The sequence below is a fragment of the Trichosurus vulpecula genome, chromosome 3 (genome assembly GCF_011100635.1).
Source record: "Trichosurus vulpecula isolate mTriVul1 chromosome 3, mTriVul1.pri, whole genome shotgun sequence".
Taxonomy (NCBI): Eukaryota; Metazoa; Chordata; class Mammalia; order Diprotodontia; family Phalangeridae; genus Trichosurus; species Trichosurus vulpecula.
The window spans coordinates 170,082,082-170,105,985 of NC_050575.1; the positions used below are offsets into that span (position 1 = coordinate 170,082,082).

The 23,904-nt window shown below is 40.6% G+C and overlaps 1 protein-coding gene across 2 annotated transcripts in view; it reads left to right on the forward strand.

Annotated features, from left to right (window-relative positions):
• Positions 1-23,904, forward strand: part of COL5A1 (collagen type V alpha 1 chain) — a 316,543-nt gene that overhangs the window by 220,955 nt on the left and 71,684 nt on the right. For both annotated transcript variants that reach the window (XM_036749195.1, XM_036749196.1), the window contains exons 25-31: positions 718-771; positions 4,068-4,112; positions 6,797-6,850; positions 13,446-13,490; positions 18,859-18,912; positions 21,122-21,229; positions 22,813-22,866. In XM_036749195.1, the coding sequence (XP_036605090.1) occupies positions 718-771; positions 4,068-4,112; positions 6,797-6,850; positions 13,446-13,490; positions 18,859-18,912; positions 21,122-21,229; positions 22,813-22,866 (414 nt within the window). The remainder of the gene's footprint in view (positions 1-717; positions 772-4,067; positions 4,113-6,796; positions 6,851-13,445; positions 13,491-18,858; positions 18,913-21,121; positions 21,230-22,812; positions 22,867-23,904) is intronic.

Here is a 23,904-nt window from a genome sequence, read left to right on the forward strand (position 1 = left end):
CTCAGATATTAGCTAGGAAAAAGATTGAGCCATGGGATAAGAGTAGAGCCCTGGGTAACAAATAGAAGTTTTTGCTTTTCTGCCTCAGGCAGGGAAATTTTCACTTTGACACAAAACTTCTTCTGGGACCAGCGGAGGATTATTTCTAATAGATTTTGCGGATGCATGACTCCCATGACTTGGTGGCTTTGGAGACCCTAAGAGCTTTGAAAATCCTCCCTGATTGGCCACTTCATTTTGGTGATGACATTGGTCAGTGGAAACCCAATGCCCTGAATGAAAAACAAGGTTTGCTCAATGGGATTTCTTCATGGCGTCAGCTGGTTCTAAGTTGAGTTTTATTGCTTTTAAGGCATGCCCTTCCCTCCTCCTTCACCTTGCTGGAGACAATTTTCTGGCCATTTTCTTTCTATCTACCCTACAAAGTTCTGAACAAAGCAAAGCATTTGGATTCCTGTTTGGTAAAAGCTTGGGTCCTGAGTTTATTCATCAGACTGATGTCTTACCATCATAGAGATTCCTTCTAATGGGCTGCATTTGAGTAGATGATAATTTAGTGGATGAAGGGATCTTGGGATGAAGTGGATCTTCATCTTGGGATGAAGAAACAGATAGGGGTGTTACCACTTTCCCATATGTAGCACCAGTGAACACTAGACAAATGTGTTGCAAGTTTGACCACAGGGTGATTTCTTGCTGATCTTTTTTTCCCCCTAGGGCCCCTTGGGTAAACCTGGACTTCCAGGAATGCCTGGTGCAGATGGACCTCCTGTAAGTTGAGTTAAATTTATTTGAATTGAATTTGTTGAGTTAAATGGGGTTGAATTGAATGCCCCTTCTCTCCCAAGTCCCAACTTCCCATCCCCCTAACACAGCAACCAACTCACTCCCAACCAGAAGATACATTTTACAGATTCATAGGGGCGGACATTTCTGAGCTTCATTTGACTCATTCTCCAAGTCTGTTAATAAATACACATTTGGTCTCATGCCTGATTGCACAGTAATTATTGGGTTTGGGACATGCTTTTCATAATGTGTTTCAATCAAAGAGTGGTGATTGCCTTGGTAGGAAAGCTATTATTTATTACTGTGTGTCATTTAATTATTGGAACCTACCCTGGCATCTTTAACAACTTGTGGGGGAGGGGAAAGCAGGATGAGAAATAATCAGCTAGGTGTGAAAGATTCTCAATGAGTAATCTGTTCTGTAGAAACAAAGGGCGATGCTAAGTCCTAATAGTAATACAAAGATGTATTTTTAGTTTGCAGACAGTGAAGGGTGAGAGAGAGGCATGAATTTACAGTATTGTAAGCTCCAAGTTGGGGATCTCCTGGAAATAATCAGTTAAACTCACAAATCTGGTCCATGGCCAAGCTGTGCAAATTATGAAAATAAGATATTATATATATATATATATACACACACACACACACATATGTATATACATATATCTTATAAATAACAAATTATGAAAAATAAGGTAGTTGAGGGGAAACAATATAGAATGAGGGTAATTTTTACTCAGTCATTCTCTCTGTAAGGGGTACCATGAGTTCTTTTGACTGTGCTCATTGCATATGGAATATTTTAGCTATTTCGATAAAAATAATGAACTAAATCAATTTTTAAAGCTACTATATTTTATAGTTTTAATAATGCGATCAGAAGACAACCTAGATAAAATGGTTAATTATGTTAATAATTATTTGGTATCTGATTAGCAAACAGCTCTTTGCTTTAATTTTCTTCTTTAGATCTGTGGCTTCCTAGCTGTAGCCCACAGATGGAGCCCTAACCCTAGCTACAGGGCAGCTAGGTGGCACAGTGGATAGAACATCTGGCCTAGTCAGAAAGAGCTGAGTTCAAATTCAGCTTCAGTTACTAGCTGTGTGACCCTGGGCAAGTCACTTAACCTTGTTTGCCTCAGTTTTCTCATCTGTAAAATGAGCTGAAGAAGGAAATGGCAAACCACTCCAGTGTCTTTGCAAAGAAAATCCCAAATGGGGTCATGAAGAGTTGAGCATGACTGAAATAATTCAAAAATAACAACCCCTACCCCCAGACTGATTCTGGGCACAGGCTAGATCCCATTCCATCTCCCTACCCCTTTAACACCATCAAACTAGGCTATCGACTGAGCCATAGCCCTGGCCATAAGTTGACCTCTCAAACTTCAAGACAAACTGCATCTTTCACTTGGACCAGATGTTTTATTGGTGGATGGCATTGATTCTAAAATAGGCCAGATAGTAGTATGTGGATGGCTCAGGACAAATACGTTCAGTGTACCATGGAGGTAGTTCAGTATAGATATCCTTCTTATGGAGAAATGGGAAGACCGTCTTTATGTTCTTCAATATAGTAGGAAAGATATACTCATAAGTATACTTAAAAAAATTTTTTTTAAAATAGCCATCCAGCTGTTAGAAGAGCTGTTTTTTTGCATAGCCAACTCCAATGAGGTTGTCAGTTGTAGAGAGCCCCTTAAAAAGCTTTTTTTGAGGGATATGTCTCAAACTCTATGCTGTCGTCTTCAAATGTGATACTTTCTGATATTCATGGAAATTATAATGAAATACAATGGATAGTAAAAGATAGTAAAGAAAAATTTCACTTTTGTGGGAAAAAAAATCTCTGACATATAGAAAAACAGTTGTTTCTTCGAAACACTGTAGGCAACACTTTTGCTAAACTTAAGTTGAAATGCCTGAATGTACAAAACTCAGCCCCCACTCACATCCCCCTGGGCTCCAGATGTGCTGGAATGACCACCTCACCACTGACTCCTAAGTGGATCAAGAAAGACATGATTGTCAGATTGTAGGTTCTGAAATAAGCAGGGCCTCTAGGAACCACTCCAGAACTACAGTTCTGGAATTCTCTCCATGCAATCCTGCTTTTTTGGAGAGAAATGAATCTGCCATATGATGACCTGAATTCCAGTCACAGCTTCTGCTAGAGCACCAGCAGGAACACAGCATTAGGCCTGGTAAAAATTTGGCCATGAGGCTATTTACTGCATTAGGATACCCTTGAAGGCACAAAGACAAGGTTTTATACTTCCTGACGTGATTGGCTTATTATTTACTTTTTGAAAAACTGTTGGAAATAGCTTTTTTTTTTTAAGTACGAAAACCAAATGCATAAATATTTTTCCCCCTCTTAAACAAATACATTAAGATAATGTTTCTCAAAGCAATGGGCCATTGGGTCTCTACCACATGATTGTATTCCAGTGAGCTTTCGTTGAAGCAATATTTCTTGACAGTGAATATTTCTCTTCTTTAGTTTTCTAAATATCAGTTGATTGAACATGAGGCCAGAGTGATTAAAGTTCACTGAAAAATAGACTGTGCTGGAAAGCTAGGTGCTCTGAGCCCTAAGAATGAATTGATACATGCCTGGATTTAAAAGAGCACTGAGGGAGAAGAATGTAGCAATTTCAGCTAGACCTCAGTTTCCCAATTTCAAAATACAGGGCCTAGACCACTAGATCATTAAGGTCTCTCCCAGTTTCAAACGGAAATTCTAAGTGGGACACATGTTAAGTAAGGTTGTGGCCTACGGTCTCAAGATAAACTCCATACCCACGTGAGTTGAGAAAGAACTATAATCAGTTCCAAGCCGAGTGATGGGAGCTGCTGATCTTAGCCCTCATCAACAGCCTTTCATCTTACTTTTCTTCTAGCAAATAGATATTTAAGTTTTTAGAGACAGCATAGTGACAGCTGGTCTAGGAAGCTGTGATATCTAGAGGTCAGAGGTCTGGTTTTTATTCCCCAGTTCTGCCATAGACTTGATTTGCTCAGTGAAACTTTGAGAAAATGGCTATTCTTGTCTGTGCCCCAATTTGGTCATCCGTAAACTGTGTATTGGAGGGCGGTGCTGTGCTAGGACCACATTAAGGAATCCCTGAAGGGTGGCTTGAGTTCTTTGGGGAAAAGAGTGAAGAGACCCACAGAAAGCATTGTTAATGATGTTATAAGAGAGATGAACCATGGGTGAGCACCACTTTCCGAAGTGGTGGATGGAATAATTCAATGCTCTTCTTTTCTATCAACAGGGACATCCTGGCAAAGAAGGCCCTCCAGGGGAGAAAGGTGGTCAGGTGAGTATCTTTCTAAAATGTTTCAGTCTCATCTGGGACATATTTGTGCTGAAAGTCCCATCTAGTAAAAGATGGTACTCCTCTTTGGCTTCTCAGAACACCGGACAGGGCCAGAAGAGTGACAAAGTCAATGTTATTTATAGCCTCATCTAAGTATACATACACCAGGTAGGGCAGGCCTCAGATGGTGGGACTGGGGGGAGCCAGCTAGCATGAATTACCAGAAATCCTCAAGGCTTCCAGTCTATCTAATCTGCACCTAAGCACTGCCCAATATGTAAACCCACATTGTTTGCAAAATTTCAATTCATGATGCAATCCCCATTCTCCTTTATGCAATATAATACTCCACAGTTTCCATAAGAAGAGGGACTGAGCCTATGATTTCATTGACCTTGACCTATGAAGGTGCCAATACAGCATGGCGCCTTCTCCATGACTGATTGTTGCCTGCAACACTGGAAGACTAGGTAACTTGCTCAGGGTGGCATAACCTTTGCGTGTCAGAGATGGCATTCAAAGCCAAGTCTTCCTGGCTTCGAGACCAGCTCTCTGTCCACTACACCAGGGCTGCTTCTCCTATGGGTACCACACTCTCATGATACTTGTGCATCTATAACCTTAGTATGATCCTTCAAATAAAAAGTGGTACAAGAGGGCAGAGGATGCAGAGCAAAAAAAACGACTTCAAGCAAAAAAGAGGCATTATTCAATAAGCTTGAGAGCTTGCTTAGTATAGCAGAAGAGATGGGATTAAAAGACCTTTGTTGCATTATTACATTTTAAAAATACTGGAAATATGACTGCTTTTGTGCTGGAAACAAACCACCTTTTGCACATAAATCTTGATAATTGGTACAGTGTGGTTTTCACAGTTTCCTTTTAAGAGGGATCTCTTGGATGCATCCCCCACAAATGTCAAGGAGATGTAAAGAAGATTGTAAAGTCAGATATTCCCCAAAAGCCAACTGTCTCCCCCAGGGTGTGCAGTGATCCACATCAAATAATGTAGATGCTTTTGTGGGGGTGACAGAGGAGAAAAAAATCATAGTTTGGCTATAGTTGTTTCATGCAAGTTTTGCCTCCCCAACCATTAAACCACTTAAAGCATTTCCTTCCCTACCCTCCAAGGACATAGTTCAAAACTGGCATCCCTGAGTTATCCAGCCTGGCTTTTCAGGAAACTGATCCATAGTTCTACTGTGTACCCTGTTGGGTTGGAAAGGATCCATTAGTCTCTTTTACAAGAGCTTGGTCAGTTGGCTTGATCTTCACCCTTGCAAGGCCTGGATGCTATCCAGCATGGAGAAATAGCACCTGATCCATGACTAAGGCCTTTTGTCTAAGTGATGATCAGCTACGTCTCTGAAATATCAACACTATACTCAACAACCTGGGAGATTTAAATTTTTTTTTTGCAAACATTAGGCAGTCTGCAAGCATTGGGTTAAAGGTTATAACTTTCCCTGAACTATTGCCATAGCCTCAGAAGGTTACTAAAAATATTTAAATATAAAGATTCCTCTTGGCTTAACCGAAGATCACCAGAAACTCTATGTGACCCTTGAATATTTACCTATTTTCATTGAATTAAACTTTGATGTCGTTGCCTGATGTAATAATTCTGGGTCCTGGATATGAGCTCTTCCTATTCTGTAAGGTACTGGTTGTCTTACACAGTGAATGAGATTTTCATCTATTGCTTTTGTTGTGGGTGTGGTTGAACCTTGATTTATTAGGATGTCAGTGTCCCCTGCTGTACTGCCCACTATAGTTGCTTAATGCCCTGGATATTACTAGTGTTGTCCATTCTTTTTCAGCTCTCTGCATACTTGTGGGTGCTCAAGAAGTTTTTGTGGTGGTTGTTGAAGTCAAGGACTCACCTGTGACCTTGCCACACAAGGGTCATGGGTGAGAGGCTACATTTTCCCCTGTTCTCTTTCCTCTTTCCTAATCCATTCGGCCATTCATATGATATCTCCATTTATACCATAGCCATTCTCCCACATATCTACTCTGCTTAACTGCACCCTCTTGTCAAAAACTTGCAGAGAGTAGAAAGGGAAGCTCTGATGAAAGGCACACTTGGATTGTCTTCGTGTCATGCTCAATGATTCCTCTGTTTTTGAGATGGAAAATGGATAGAATTTTACCAACAGAGGTTCCACAGCTGGAAGAGAAATTTAGGAGAGGCCTGAATATATTAAAAACAAAGGGATGAGGGTGACTTAAACCCTGCACATAAAGGGTATTTGATAAATATTGACTGATTCTCTCAATGGAGGGACAGGTGTGAAGAGCAGGGAGCGTGTTTAAAGACTAATCTCTAATGGATGTATAGCAACAAATGTCTTAAAACTTGGGATCTAAGGCAAGATCATCCTTTGGTCATAACAAAAGTATCTTACTCAAATATACTGAGAGTTCTCTATTAAAAATCTTTGCTGCAGAAATAAAATTTCATTGACTTACACTCTTCACTTGGTACTATTTTCTCATGTGCTAACAAACCATTTATACTTGGACCCACAATCTATCTAGGGCCATATACTGATCCTTAGTTGCTTCATCTGAAGGGGAATCCTTTCCTTTATGTCGAGTCTTCAAGTTATCCAGAGCTATGAGGGAACAGCTTGAATTGTTTATTGAAACAAAGCCTAACTTATTTTTTCCTTTAATCTTAGGGCCCACCTGGTCCCCAGGGTCCAATTGGATATCCAGGCCCTCGAGGAGTCAAGGTAAGAACATTGCTTGGAATTCTATGTCTCTTCTTTCTCTCTCTTTTAAAATCTCTAATTTGGGACTTTGACTTTGTTCACTGCTTTTACAGAATCTTTCCATGATTAAGCCTTGCCCCAAACCCCAGATGGAAGCAGTACTGACCCAACTTTGCTACACTTGCTGCACCTGGTTAGATAACTACCCTGGGAGAATGTCAATGATTAAATAATAATAATAATTATTATTATTAATACTAGCTGACATTTATACAGCACTTTAAGATTTGTGAAGCTCTATATAAACATTACATCATTTGATGAGAAAGATTCTGATGTGAATCAGGGATGGAAAGGCTAGGAATAAAAAACGAATGTGGTTGGAGTGAGAAGAATCATCAGTTAGGTTAGCCAGGCATCTGTCAACAGAATGAAGTCCTTTAGCCTTGAGCTGTTTCTGTGGGTAGGTACAATTTGTTAGGCCCTCCTGTCAACCTCAGAAATCCCTCTCAGGCTGTAGATCTCAGGCTCGGGTGATCAACTTGGAGCCATCTCCTGGTAAAGTATGGCAAATTGTCTTTGGAGGCATTTTCACATTTAAAGAGAAAATCAGCACCTCTTGGGAAGTCTAGCCCAATCAGAGTTGTTAAGAGAGGGAGTTCAGTGTGATCTGTGTCCATTTATCCAAAATTGTATTTCTGCGGTTTTTAAAAGCCTCCAGAATCTTGTTAAACGAAGCACAGAGCACCACAGCAATATCCAAACACAAGTCCTGTGGTGTTTCATTAAAGTTAACTGCATCTGTTTGGAACTGTGTAATTTAATCTATAGGTATGCAGTTTTCTTTGAATGTTTATGTGCCGAGATCTGTGTATATGGTTGTACTCTCCAGAATTATGCACAGGAGGGGTTTCATTTTCTGATAAAGTTGACCTAAAAGGCATTTTTAAATTGGTACATATCTCATCCTCGAGGAAACAGACTGTATTGTTCCCCTAGTGTTCATCTTTGTTTTAAGGAAAATATAGCTAGCACTTGATAAATCAAGAATTGGGCTGAGTCAAAATAGGCCTCAGACACTTACTAGGGGCCCTGAACAAGTCACTTAACTTCAATTGCCTCCCCCCCAAAAAAAACCGGGGCTGAGATTGGGCCTGTGATTTCTTTGGTGTAGGGACCTTCCTAGTGCAGAAACTCCAACCACCTCCTCTGAAACTTAGAGACTTGAAGAGTTGTCTTGAGCACTAAGACGTTGGGTTATTTGCCCAGGGTCACACAATTAAGTATGTGTCAGGGCAGGACTTGAACCCAAATCTTCCTGGCTGCAAGTCCAGCTCTCTATCTACTTTGCCACGCTATCTCTAAAGTCAGATTTGTTTTAAAGTTTTAATATGGTATTTTATACTTTTCACAGTACTTCCCTCTTCTTTGATGACCTCATCTTGACTTCACAATGATAGCATGGGCAGGGATCATTGTTCCCATTTGATAGAGGTCCAAAGAGTTGAAATAACTTTCCTGAGGGCTGCACAGCAAATTAGTGGGACTAGAACCAGGGTCTAGAATGATTCTCAATCAAGCATTCTTACCACTGTACTATGTAGCTTCTCTAAAATCTTTTCTTTCCCAAAATCTTCTCCCTCAATATGGTTAAACAGAAAGGAATTTGAAAGGCAGGACTGACACATGAGGCCTGACTCTGCTTGTTGGCTACATCTGCAACCTCGGACAAGTCACTTGACTTCTCACCACCTGATGTCTATAAGATGAAAGGATCTTGTTTCAATCAGAGGAAGGATCCAGAGATACAGGGAACTTCACACGTTATCTAGTTTAATGCTCCATGATGCCCCTCCCCCACCTCCCCCCAATTTATTTATTTATTTTTAACTGAAGATGCTCCAGCCTAGACCAGTTAAGGGACTTGCCTAGGGTAATCAGGTGACATAGCTGAGATTTGAACCCAGGCCCTCTGAATTCCAATTCAGTACTCTTTCCACTGCACACTACTGCTCCTCAGACATCTAAATACTACAGTTCTCCACCAGATGGGAAAATTAAATGCCTCCATCCCTTTCCTCCAGCACCTCTCATTGGAATGAACTGCAGTAGTAATAAAGGTGACAGATTAGCAGGAAGATGACAAGGACAGCAATGTTAATGTGTGTGGTGAAAAATCCCTGGCATGAAGTTAAAACCATTTGCAGATAGCACAGTGTTGTTAATTGAATACTTCTGTATTTCTAAAGGAAGGGAGGAGGAGATATTTGCCTTAAAATTTTCATGATAAATACTTTCATCTTGTCTCTCTGATCAGCATCCATTTCTGACATAAGCATGAAAGGGACAGTGTTTCTGTTTTTATTGCAGAGCCTGGAAAGCTGAGGAATAGGGAAGGGTTCTTTAAAAAAAAAAGCATTCATCTTAGAAAGAAATGCATTCTCAGAAAGAGAAACCCCTCTTGCATTAAGAATACAAGCAATATGCGCAGATTAACTGATTCCACGTGTGCAGAATAGAGGTGATGGCTAATAGTTATGATTAATACCATAATTAGCATCTCCAGCAGGATGATACAGGGACATTCAAGGGAGGTCTACTTATTTTTAGTCAAATGCCCACACAGGCACTGGGGGAAATAGCTTCCTTTGCCTTTCATTAATTTCCAGCAGTATTCTCCTGACTTCTCCCTTTGTTGATTTAGAGCCTGACACCCACCTGGGTCTGATCAGGGTTTGCGTAGTATATTCCCCTGCATCTGAAGGGCTTGGCTCATATTTGGGGCTTATAGGGGCTAGTTTGGAAAAAAAGACCTGGACTAAGATGCCTGGAACATGGGTTCTGTTTGTAGTTTTGCTACTCACAGTGTGGTTGGCTTTAGATGACTTGTTTCTCTGCTTGGTTTCCTTATATGTAAAATGTGAATGTTGGACTAAATGGTCTCTGATGTCTCTTTGAGGTTAAAGAATGAAAAATGCATGAAAAAGAAACAGATTGGACTTCAGGAGGCCTCTGTCCTAGCCCCTGCTCTATATGATGAGCACCCTTGGCTATGTGATCTTGAATAAGCTACATGGATGTTTTGGGCTTTGGCTCATTTATTCCTATAAAATAAGAGGCTAGGGTGATCTCCAAAGTGTCTTCCAACCCCAAGATGCTTTTGGTCCTTTTATTCACCTACAATACTGAGTATGAAGTAAGACCTTAATGAAAGCTTGCTTGCTTGGATACTTGCAAAATCACACATATTTGAGAAATGGAAGGACCTTTAGGTTCATTTTACCATTTTACCAATAAGGAAACCAAGATGCAGAGAAGGCAATTAACCTGTACTGGGTCACATGAGTTAGTGGAAAGTCTAGGACTAATAATAACTCAAATGATGGTTAGATGATAGATAGATAGATAGATAGATAGAGAATGTATGAGAGAGACAGAGACAGAGACATCTAGACATAGTCTAGCTCTATCTTTAAGGTTTATGAAACCCTTTCTTTATAACCCTATCAAGTAGGTAGTAGCCCATGTATTATTACTTCATATTACTTGTGAGGAAGCTGAGATTTAGAGGGCTTGAGTCGAACCAGAATCACAGCCAATAAAGATAAGGGCTGAGATTCAAACACAGATTTCAAATATTGTCGTGAGTTCTACTTATTAAAGACCAGTGAGCCTGGTGTTGAGTTCTCCCCCAAATTGCAAATAAATCATTAAAGAGATGGCCTGTAGGCACATTTAGAAAAGGGAGTGATTACTCGTAGGAGCCAACCTAGGTTCTCTCCAGTCATGGTAGACTAAACACATTTCCTTTTTGGACACAGTTAGTTACTATACTGCTAGATTCAGGGAATACCATGGACAGTACATCTGGCTTTCGCCAGGGCACTTGCGAGGCCATATAATGTGTAGTGGAAAGAGCATCACATTTGAAATCAGAGCTCCTGGGTTCAAATACAGGTTGCTACTTGTAACCTCCTAGATTTTCATCTGGATCTTTTCCTCCCTGGGCCTTGGTTTCCTCATTTGTAAAATGAAAGCATTGGGCTAAAGGATCTCTGAGGTCCTTTCCAGCTCTAGAGCTATGTTCCTGTGACCCTATGTGCAATGCTCTTTCCAATGCAACACACCCCATCTCTGTTAGTTCTATTGTACTATGCTTTCTGAAGACGATTTCTATTTGGTATAAATATCCATCCTCATGCTTGCATCTCCCTGGATTAACTCTGTGCAGTAGAGGTTAAACTCAGCCATCTCCTTACATTTAAAATTAAACTCTATGTAAGTAGTTCTGAATGCAGTATTCCCATATTGCTTGAATCAGATTCAAATCCTTTATAATTCCTTTGGCAACTTTTCCTCTTAGCATCAGAGGTAATGAATCAAGTCTGAGACTTACCTGTGTGTTGAACTCAATAAGAACCCAAAGAGGTAATAAAATGTGTAAGAATCCCTCCTATGAATTGATCTAGAGTCTTTGGTACACAGACAAAAATACCCTTGCAGGTTCCAGTCTGTCCTTTGGATCTAAAAGAAAAATCTTTTTAAGTCCTTGTCTATTCTTTGAAACTCCAGAACAAGGTGACTAACATGATCGGGGGGTGGGAAATGGGGTCCCCTGGGTTCCTTCACTTAGATTATAAGTAGATGCTTTCCCCCTTGTTTACACTTTAATTTTTCTCTATTTTTGGTTCAATAGCCCATCATTGGTTCATTTTGAGGCAGTCTATACTAGGGGACTCATTTTCCTCACCTAGAGTATCATTTGGCCTTTTCCAATAATGTTTGGAGGAGGCTGTAATATTTCTATAACAATCTTACAATGCCAGGTGCAGTTCAATAGAAGACTAATGATTCAGAAAATGGAGCATTCGACCCATATTAATATAATTAATGTCAGCCTACATTAATAATAGTCATTGCTAAGCTACCTTTTTCCCCCCATGATGGCCGTGGATTGATATTAGGGCTCCGTTTCCCCTTAGCGTCCTTTTGCTGTGTGCGCCATGAATCTTGGTGTCAGCCACATTTCTATTAGAGTTAATGGTTTGGGTACTAAGGTAGTACAGCTTAATAGTAAACAAGGCAGCTTGGAAGGAGGAGGGGTGTGCTAGACAGCACTTGACTGTATGTCTCCTTTCCTGAGACTGGTAATAAGGGCTTCAGGATAATTACATACTTTATCCTCTATTCAGTCCTTAGTCTCTCCCTGCCCGCCCAGAGGTTGATTAAGTACTGGTGTGCTTAAGGATGTCACAATTTACTGTCACTTCAGCCTGCTGCCTCCACTCCCCATATGACAGGTTCACTGAATGCAGCCCTTGGTTCCTGCAGATCCAGCCTCCTAGGCTTCTCACAGCCTCAGGGGCAGAAACGAGGTCACTGCCAACTTGAGACTCTTGGCTCAAGGTTTTGAGCCAAATGGGCTCAAGAAACCTCTTGCCACAAGAGGGCACTTGAAAAACCATCTTTCTTGCAGAGAGAAGTGTGGCTGTGCCAAGCCATCCACCCTGCTGTGTTTCTGTTGCAAACATTAATTTGGAGGGTGCGGCTCTGCTTTCCCTGGAGTGGAGATACAATACAGAGGATGACTTGAAAAAGCCTTTAATATGTGATCGATTTATTTAGCTTGATGCTGCCTGGGCTGGGAAGGCAAGGTGGGAAGTCATTAGCTGTCAGGTGGCAGATTAGTGTGAAGATCAGCCGTAAAATTAACATGTGCCCAAGGTCTAAGGAAATCAGGCAATAGTCCCAAGGAAAATACATATCTTCAGCTCCAGCTTAATAGTTTATTAATTCCATTCTTCATCCTCTCCCCACATCCAATCAGGTCAGTATCTTTCCATTATATTGTACCATTTCTTAACCACTGCAGAGGCTCTCAGAGATCCTCCAGTCCAACTCCTTATTTGATAAATGGGAAAACTGAGGCCTAGAGATATAAAATACCTTGCCTAAGATTATTGATTTGTTAGTAGTAGTCTCAGAGACTAGATCCTAAGTTGCTAGACTCCCAGCTCAGTGTTCATAGGTTCATTTATTTCTTTTTAAATGATTTATTGAAGGTCTTAAAAAAATCGTTCCTACTTCTGAGCGATTCCCTGCCCCACCCCCCATCACCAATTAAAACCTTTTAGCAAATTAGTTTAGTCAAGTAAAACAAATAAACATGTTGGCCATTTCTAAAAATGCACGCCCCACTCCCCCACTATATGGGGGTGAACTGTAGTCTACCTTTTCTCTGGCAGGTGAGAAGCACACTTTCAGCCATCTTTCCCTTTTGGTGATGACAAATCTCATGGTTATCCTCCCCACCACTCCATAATGATGCCCCTTTTTCTTCATGATTTTAAAGTTAATTTAGGAAAGCTATATTACAGGTGACCTCAGAGAGCCTCATGTCCAAGGAAACACCTTTCCTAGAGGTTAAGAATAGAGCAGGAATGATGCTGGTCCTATGCAGCCTCTTAGGGGCATATCTTATGGGCAACCAAGAGATCAATGGATTCCCAGAACCCTGGGGCTTTGTTCTAAGTCTAAGATTTTTGCATTATACAATGTCTATTAATGTGTGTTAAACACTAAAATCTATGATGTCTTCCTCTTATTTTCTGCATAGGGTGCAGATGGCATCCGTGGTTTGAAAGGCACCAAGGGTGAAAAAGTGAGTATCTATATATTTTCTTTGGAAAGCATTTTGGCAGGCCAAGGTGAATTGTCCTCTGGTTCCTGAGATCTACCCAAGTGTTTGGGTCTTTATTTAGAAGAGCATCACTGGGCCATGCTGGATTTGGCTCTCCAGGATTTTGAAAGGATCTGATTTCAATCTGGGTGGATATTGTTGCTGGACAGAAAGAAGAAAAAGAAGGATGTCTCTATGGTTTACAAAGCGCTCAACTTACATTATCTCATTTGAGATTAACACTGACCCCCCACCCCCACCCCCACCCCCAGGTGTTAAGTATTATGGGTATTATTGTCCTCATTTTAAGGATAAGGAAATAGAGGCACATAAAGAATGTCAACTCTGACATTCCAAGTCCAGCACTATGCAGTATATTTCATTCGCTCTCAAAGAAGAAAGGATATTCATGTGAATGACTGACTGGAAGTCTTGAGGCCACCTGAGCAGTATTCTTTTTCCTCATTCTGTCCCCAGAGCTTCCTGTAAAGTTCTCACTGCCAGTGGGCCAGTTTGGAAGCCTCCGGCAGCAGGGAGAAGGAAGCCTTTGAGCCAAACACAATGAAGCGCACCAATAATTTCAGGTGCTATGCAGTAATCCCATAATTTTGTTTATAGCTAGACTCTGTTGTGCTGGTGAAGGTTTAACAACTGGCTCTCCAAGTACACATGACACACTTTTCAGTTTAATCTGCATCATTAACATTGGCTTTATCAATTTAAGTCTCAACAAATCAATAAATTAAATCCTGATTTGTAATGTTTGCTGATTTCTGAGGTATAAATGCCCACACTTGTACAACTGGTTTGAGTTGTCTCCAGCACATCTTTGGTTAAACTCCTACCTTCTACTTCCCTGACATCCTCAGGAATTTGCATTCTTCAGTATACTTCACATTAGAGGCCTGGAAGGGACCTTACCAATTAATTGTCTTGTCTCACCCCATCATGAAGAAAAGTGAGATCCAGAAAAGTGAAGTGATTCTCATAATCAAATACGACCTCAGACACTTACCAGCTATGTGAACCTGAGCAAGTCACTTGACCCTGTTTGCCTCAGTTTCTTTATCTGTAAAATGAGCCAGAGAAGGAAATGGCAAACTGTTCCTATATCTTTGCCAAGAAGACCCCAACTGGGATAACAAAGAGTCAGGCATGACTGAAATGACTGAATAAGAACAACAACAAAGACCCAAAGTATTAGAATACACTAGGATAATAGATTTAAAGCCAGAAAGTACCTTCGATAGCATTTAGTCTAGCCCCTTTACTTGATGTATTAGGAAAACGGAACAAAGAAAGAAAGAACCATTTGTCCAGTATTACAGTCAGTAAGTGGCAGAACTAAGATTTGAACTTAAGCCCTCTGATTTCAGATCTAGTGACTGCTCCACTGTACCCTTAGGACTCTGTAGTACAACGAAAATTAAAACTCTCCTGAAGATGATTTAAGCTTTCTTGGAAACTTTGGAACACACAGACCCCAACAGATTAAAATGGAATTGGTAAATATTTCACAAAATAAATAAAAATACAATAGTATGTAGATAATATTAATTTGTGATTTTCTAAGTTATGTGAGTTAGTGGCCCCATTTGTCTCAATTTCTCTTTGAGTTTGATACCACTACCTTAGGGTCATGGTGCTAGTAATCTGCTATAGTTCCATTGGTAAACCTCTGGATAAACTAGCTTTCCCGTGTAACTTTTGTTACGTGCATTTAATGTACCCACCGTACATGCCAAGATTGGAAGAGGCCACTATCATGGTGGTGCAATGATGCTTTTGAAGTCCCTCTCAAAAAGTGCCACTTAGAACCTGCTCTATTGTTTCACTCGTCTGATTTCTAAACCTTTAACCTTCCCCTTCTTTTTCTGTAATGCATGAGATTAAATGCCTCCTTCTATGGACATGTACTACATATGACCCAAAGCAAACTATTTAATCTCTTGGGGCACTAAGCAGCTCTTCTACGACTATAAGTTGCAGGGGAATGTCTGGTTTCTTCTTCAGGAATTCCTTAAAGCAATGAAAGCATAGATCTGGATGAATAGAAAGCCCAGCAATAATGGAAGTACTTTATAAAGGTACTTGTTAATGTAGACTTAGATAATAAATATTTCATAGCAGACCAATTATTTATAGAGAAAAGGGAACAAAAAAGGCAACACTACATTTCCATCTTCCACTAAACATCCCTGTTTTCTTTGGTTACCAATGGTGGATCTGCCACAGAGAACACTACAATTCTCTTAAGGGGAAAGTAAGGGAATAAGCATTTTTGGACTAGCACCTTTGATGTAAGGGCTTGCTGAGCCCTTTTCAGAGCTGCTCATCCACTTTTGGTATCTATCTGGCATTCAGCTCTCACCTGTGGCTCCAAAAATGCTGTAATGTGCACAGTGGCCAAACCCCAGTAAAACTGTCTTGGTAAATGAGCTAAACTAGGTTGAGAGTAACTGATAGGGCTCAGACCCATTGGTGAGTTGGGGGGGTGTCTAGCCCAAGCATGTGAAGACTTCCCCCAGCAGAACAGGCAGACCAGAACAGTTTGTTCCAATGGCCAAGAAGATGGCTGAAGCAGGCACTGTGGAGCACTTAGAGTTTGGTTAGACATCAAAGACACCAAGGTCATCCCCTGCCTCCTGGGCCATCACCAGTCATCCTGATTTTCATCTTGCCAGTGGACTTTGATCACTCTGGAAGAGAGAGTGAGTCTGATAACTTCGTGCAACTCTACCTCACTTAAATCCAATTCATGCCTGAGTCAAGACACCACTTATCACATGATCACATCCTTGGTCCTCTTTGAAAATGAAGCTCAAACAACAACAACAACACCTATTATGTGCCGGCATTGTACTAAGTGCTTTGCAGATTTTGTCTCATTTGATCCTCACAACAGCCCTAGGAGTTAGGTGCTGTGAATATCCCCATTTTACATTTAAAGAAACTGAGGCAAACCAAGGTTAAGCAACTTGCCAAGGGTTACACAGCAAGTAAGTGTCAGAGGCTGGATTTGAATTCAGGTCCTTCTAACTCCAGGGGGGGCATTCTATCCACTGAGCTATCTAGATCCCTCTTCAGTAATTTCAGTCAGGTCTGACTCTTCCTGACCCAATTTGAGATTTTCTTGGCCAAGATACTGGTGTGGCTTGTCCTTTCCTTCTTCAGCTCATTTTGTAGATGAGGAACTGAGGCAATTAAGGTTAAGTGACTTGCCAGGGTCACGCAGCTAGTAAGTGTCGGTGGACAGATTTGAACTCATAAAGATGAGTCTGCTTGATTTCAGACCTGGCATTCTATCCACTGTGCCACCTAGCTGGCCAGCTGCCTCTTAAGGAACTACTTAACCAAATCTAAAGGTCTTTTTATGGATTTAATTACATGTTGATAACAGAGATTATTTTACTAACAAAATCATCCTGTTTGTTTTTGGTCCTTTATGAACTACTTTGGTTTTCTTCTGTGGATTTGTTAATGTTTTATTAATGCTGTTTTCTTTTTTAAAAAAACCCAAAACTTTTTTGCCCCTTTGTCACTACCCCCTAACTCATCCCCGCCCCACTGAAAGAATATTTTTGTATCATTAGTATCCGTCCAGAGCTGGGCGAGGCACATAATCTCTCATTAAGTCCTTCATTCAACAAACATTTTTAACTACTAAAGCAGAAGTTCTTAATATTATGAATTTCATTTCATGCATTTAAAAACATTATTCCGAGAACAGCTTTCTTTAGCAGACTGCCAAAGGGGTCCATGAAACACACAAAAAGCTTAAATTGTGGATTGTGTAGAGAATACTTTGCTTGCTGCTAGAGGAGATACAAAGGTTAAATGACATAGTCCCTGCCTATATAGAATTAACAATTCTAAAGGACAAAACACAAAGACAAATGACTTTTATGAACACCATTACACATTAGCACAGGGTATGTACATAATCTGATTAATTGGTCTAAATTGAGCATTAGCATTGGCACATTCACCAGAAAGACACATGTTTGTACCTTATGTTTGAAATGTTAAGTGGCAGGTTCAGCTCTGAAAGCTTCTTTTCTGGAGGAATTATTACCACTATCCTCTGGGCTCTATTGAAGTGGAGTGTGAAATAGTTCTGGAGGGGAAAAATAGAGTCTACAATGCTCCAGAATAATTTGTGGCTGTTACTGATAAGTTGCCAGCATTTATACGGATGTCAGAGACACAGGCCCTGGCAGGGGACATGCTGCTAGTTGGTGACAGCAGTGCCCTCATCATTTCATCGAGAATTGTGTTATTCCTTGACATATGAGCTCCCCAAGTCGGGACCTTGAACATTTACAACTTGGCTTGGTTTCACTGGCTGGGTATTTTTCTATAGGCCTCTTCCTCTTAGTTCATGGTGAGTGTACAGATAGAATAGAGAACTAAAGAAGTCCTGAAACGCTTTTCCTTATAATGGGAATAAAAATGTTATGCCCAGCTCTCTATCTGTGAAAGTATAGCCATCCTCACAGTCAGCTTTTTTAGAGGTCTCCCTCCTTGACATTCCCTTGGTAGGGAATGTGCAGGCCTGACTAAAAAGGAATCTAAGACAGTCACCTTTTATCAGCAAGTAGAAGTAAGGGCATCTGGTATCACTTTAGAGTAGTATTACCATCTATTCAATATTCTCCGGGAGTGTTCAAGACTCCTTCAAGGAGTTCCTGACTCCAAAGCATAGCGAAAAAATAGATAGATACATATAAATGTAGTTATATGTGTCTTTATGTATATTTATACTTGTATATATACAATAGATAGATATAGAAATAGAGATACATATAGATACAAATAGAGATACATATGTGTGTATGTATGTTTGCATATATACAGCAGATAGATATAGAGATAAATATAAATATGTGTGTATATATGTTTATGTATTTGTATATATACAATAGATATAGAGATAGAAAGATACATTTAGATATAGATGTATATATATTTATATTTGCATATATACAACATGTATATATACTTGTGAGTGTGGGGGTGTGTGTATATACCCAGCACATAAATTTCACTCCATGTTAACAGGTTGCTTAGGCTGGTGACATCAGAAAGCTGTTAGTAGAAATGAAACAAAAGCGTGACCATCCTGGTCCTCCTATGAAATATTTTAAAACTGAGGTGGAAGATGACGAAGTATGAGTTGATGGACTCAAGGTCCATAATGAAACATTTGAGTAGGGATTGCATTAGCTTTGAATTTATGTAAGTAACACATAATCAGCTATTCTAGTGAACTAGAAAACAACAACCACATGGCACATGTCTCTGTATCCATCCTCACATAGGTATTTTTTTTTCCTTTTCCATTATTCAGGGTGAAGATGGCTTTCCTGGATTTAAAGGTGACATGGGCATTAAGGGAGACCGCGTGAGTATTTAGAGTCTGTAGTGTCTTCTCTTCTGCAGGCGGGAGAGTTTAGAAGTACAGTCTTTATGTATGTAGCTGAAAGATCCTAGTACCAGAGTGCCAGAGCAGAAAGGAACCTTCGATACAGTCAAACCATCACTCCAACTCCCATCATTTTGCAGACGAGGAAAATGTACATAGCAGGGAAGTTACTTGGCCCAAGTTGGTGGCAAAGTTTGGACTAGAACCAGGTCTACTGGCTCCTGCCCTTTCCACCACTCCAGGCCGATGTTACTTCCCACGCTGAGTCCTTGAATCCATAGCAACTATTTTCCAGGGCTTGCAAATATCCTTGTGTTCTGTCATTCTCTGCTGGGAAATGAGGGAAAGAAGTTGTAACAACCCACCTTGCTTTTGTAATGAATATTTCAGTTCTGCTACAGATGAAGGCAAGCTTTGCTAAGGGAAGATAGGGTTCAGTGGCCCACACACACACATGACTCAGAGCCACCAGCCTGTGCTCTAATATATACATATGAGGAGAGGGTAATGCAAATGAACCAGAAAGCTGTCTCAAGTCAGATTCCTATCTGGAGCAGCACAGGGCAAGCCGCCCTGGCATGAGAGCTTTGAAGTCTCACTAACAACCTCAGAATGAATAGACCACTGAAAAAAAAGAGGAAGGGAGGGAAGGAGGGAGGAAGGAAGGAAAGAAAGAAGGAAAAGGAGATAAGGAAAGGGAGAAAGAAAAAGAAAGAGAGAGAAAGAAAAGAAAGAAAGAAAATAAATTTCTCTAAGATTGCTGGCAGTCATGGTAGCTGTGTGGAAATATGTCGGCTGAGGTGATCTTTTCTTCCTGCCGCTGTAATTATTCCCTTGCAAAGTGATGGTTCAGGAGGTTTTTTCGAGAGACAATTCAATGAGGAAGTAGCTTTTTAATCTGTTTCACCTCAATCTGACAGGCAATAGACAAACACTCTATAGCTATGCGTATACACACGTGCAATTTATGCATATATGTGTATATGTACACTTATATGTACATATATGTGTGTACATACACATATACATATATATATGTATATATATGTATGTATTTAAATGGGACCAGGTAAATAAAGGGATCTATACCTCATATTAAATAATTACTTCCTTGATATACAAACTAGAAATAGCATAGCAATTCTGGAACTTTCCTCAGAGGCCAGGGTCCCTGAAATCTAAATTGGTTCTCGTCCTTATAATCCCTTGCAGCTACCTGTGTACGTATCAACTTGACATAAAAAAATCTGATATGTTCTTCCCTTTTGAAGATTAAGTGTATCTATTTGGAACCAAGATTGAAAGGACCCTGCTCTGAAAGAGAGTGTAAAAAATACATGCTTAAAAGGAAAAGGTCAGCCCTTATTTACCATTAACAAAGTTCTTTATTTGGGCTTTGAATTTTTTTTTTGAGCATGAATGTGGAAATAGAATAGGCCTGCTAGGGATAATGTGTTATTGCGACTCCTGTAGGACCCAAGAAATCATGAATAAGTAAGTCATTGGTTTTTTTCCTATGCCATATGCTTTGCTGTCATAGTTGTGTGTGTGTGTGTGTGTGTGTGTGTGTGTGTGTGTGTGTGTGTGCTGCCTTAATAAAAAAAAGTCCCAGGGGAGGTCCCATTAACAGGTAGACCATTTCTAACCATTTTCTAAGGATGAGCCTGGATTGTTCACACCTTATGGAGTTTCTGAGCAAGAAAGTAGTTCCTTCCCATGTTCCCTTGCCAGAGGTTACTTGGAAGATTCTGAAGTATTTCTGGAAGAATGAATTGAGCACAGCCATTGTGAACACAAGTTATTTTAGCTAAGAGGCACTAGATTTAGAGGAGATAATTGAGGTGTAAGATCCCACAGCCTGAGGAAAATAGCAACTCAACCTCCATGCAATGAGTCCAACATAGCTGACTGAATGCAGGCCTATAATTTACCACACAATAGCTCCACTTTGCCTAGAACAATGAAAACCTGTCATCTGCTCCATCGAGGCAGGAGGCAGAAGGCAAGCCAAAGTGTTACTTTCCATGAGGTGCTCAATAGTTCTCATCTCCTCTTTGAAATACTGAGCAAGACAGGAGCAGTAGGAGATGGGATGTTTTATGGGGGAGAAAAGGGGCTAAGTAAGGAGAAATCTTTTTCTGTGTCATCCTCACCTTTGATCTTTTTTATTTGTTTGTTTTATTCATAGGGTGAGATTGGGCCACCTGGACCTAGAGGAGAAGATGGCCCAGAAGGCCCAAAAGGTCGTGGTGGTCCTAATGGTGATCCCGGTCCCCTTGGTCCTGCTGGAGAAAAGGTACATCTTAGCTGGAGGGGGATGGTGAGGATTGGGCGGGGAGCAGGGCAGGAAAGAGTCTTTATCTTTGTTCCAGTTTGAGCTCAGGAAGACTGGAACTCTGCTATATCAGACACATTCCTCCTTGCCTCTCTACTTATATCTGCTTCTCAGAATTGTTTGCTATGGATCAAACTAGCATTTAGACCTAGCTGTAATTTCTTGATTCAGATTCCTTTTCCACATAATTCTTAATTCTCTCTCTCCATTACATTCTGAACTTTGGGGGACTGATTGATTCACTTCTGAGGCTAATGTCTCTGAGCACTTTAGTTCAGGCCCCTCATCCCCCATCATGGATTATTACAAAGGCCTTACAATTAACCTTCCTAGCTCCAGTCTCTTATGGCTATAGGCCATTCACCATGCTACAACCAAAGTGACTTATCTTAGACAGAGGTCTGTTACTTTCCTTATTAATCAACTTCAGAGGCTCCTTATTACCTGTATGATAAAATATCAACTTCTCTATTTAGCTTTTAAAATGCTTCACAACCTGCTCCTACTTATCTTTCCAACCTCATTGCCCATTATCTCCCTACCAGGAGCCGAACACACTGAACAGCACATTTCCCATCTTTGTGTCTTTGCCCTGGCTGTCCCCCATGCCTCGAATACACTCCTTCCTTCCCTCTACCTTTTTGAAATTCTGGTTTCCTTCAGAATTCAGCTAAGCATCACCTTCTCTATGAAATCTTTCCTAATTCCCCCACCTGCTAGCGCCCTCCCTTCCATACCATCTTGCATTTAACGAATTTATATTTATTCTCTTGATATTTGTCTTTGTTGTCTTCCCCATTCAAGCTCCTTGAGAATAGGAATTTTTTCTTTTTTTCAATTTGCATTGCCAGGGTCTATGCTAATACCTGGCCCATTGCAGATTCCTAATAATGCTTGCTGAGTCACTGATTTATTGATTGAGTAACTCAGCTTTTCCCTGGGCAGGCACATTTTTTCTCAACTCCCAGAGCACAAACTCCTCCTTGACCTTATACAGTCTGTCATTGTTCTATATATGGAATTCTTGCCCTCTCAACTCACATCTGCCCTGAGGACAGGGGCCATATCCTCTCTTTTTCTATTTCCCCCAGAGTGCCTAGGCATTGGGCTGAGCACACAGTATTCCTAACTATTTGTAATTTGACTTGATAGGCCCAAATGAGAGAATGTAGAGGGCTATACAAATGTAAGTTGTTATAATTGCTAGGAACCATTCCTCATGAGACCACAGGACACGATAAATGTATCTTCATCTCCGCTATCAGTTCAGACAGTTTCACTACAGGGCTGCAAATCAGATTGCTTTAGTTTCTCCTACTTACAAATCATTGCCTTTGTCTGGCTGACATCATCTTATCATAGCCTAGAAATATCACCCTTGAAGAAAACTGGCTTGAATGTCTCTTCTGCATCGCTAAGCCCTCAGAAACTATATTTCTCCTATATTACCTTCCAAACAAGTGTTTATATTTTGTCTGTACCTCAACATAAATATAAAGCTTGCCCTCCAAACTCACTACTCAATGTTTTTGTTTCTATTCCAGGGAAAACTTGGAGTCCCAGGCTTACCAGGCTACCCTGGAAGACAAGGTCCAAAGGTAACTTAGGGATGGGTTAGTTGCTTGCTCATGCCAATTTCCTGCTTTGGTCTCTAGCCTCTTTCACTCCTTTCCTTCACACTGTTGCCTCTTCTTCATCACTAGGTACGACCTTTGTTTTGGGCATTCATCCTGCTTTTAAAAAAAAGTCTTTGCTTCTTGACCATCTCATGTTTGTAGCTGAGTTGGAAACAGGGGCCTGTTCTGCAGCTGAACTTTCCAAAGCGAGAATGGAAAGTGGATGTATCCCACCTAGAACATCCAAAGCTGGATCGTTTGCCTTGCTTTCCACAGCATCATTTGGTTGATATCAACTATAGAGTTGCAGATGTTCAAAGCTTGCAAAATCTAATCTGCTATCAGGAAGAATCACTTTGGAGATTCGAAGGTCATTTGCCAGGAACCAAGTGTAAACGAAAGACAAGAACTTTTCGCACGCGAAATCATGTTCTAACCTAGTTCTAACAGCTCCTGGAGGCTTTGGGAGCCATTTAAAAATTATTTTATCCAAGCTCCATGTTTTATTATTCATGGTTCTTCCTTAAAAAATAACTGGCTGCTTGACACTGGAGACATAATTAACAGCAAAAGAGTGTTTCATCTCTGTAGTGCATTTACATATGATGCCTATTCCAGCATACCTTTAGCTGACTGCTTAACGGAGTTTGACTATACTCAGTCATACTAACAAAGGAAGGAGAGTGGGCTGCGACAGGAGTCCTCAGTAATGTCACCCTGGTTAAGGGAAGATCGATTCAAAACAGTTCTATGGAATACTAATAGTCACACCTACAATATGTAAGCACATCATTTATATGCAGTGGAGGCATTAGGGCGAAGGGAGCATTATGTGATTTATGAAAACATCTATCTGTGGCAGGCCCTGCAGCTCCCACTGCAGCTATAAACTGCAAGGCTCTCTGTATACATAGGAAATAAGAAAAAGGTTGGCATCCAGGCAATTATCTCTTTAGCCACCAGCACCAAATTGTTGGCCAGGGATGGAATGGGAGGAGAAGGGAGTGACAAGAGGAGGCT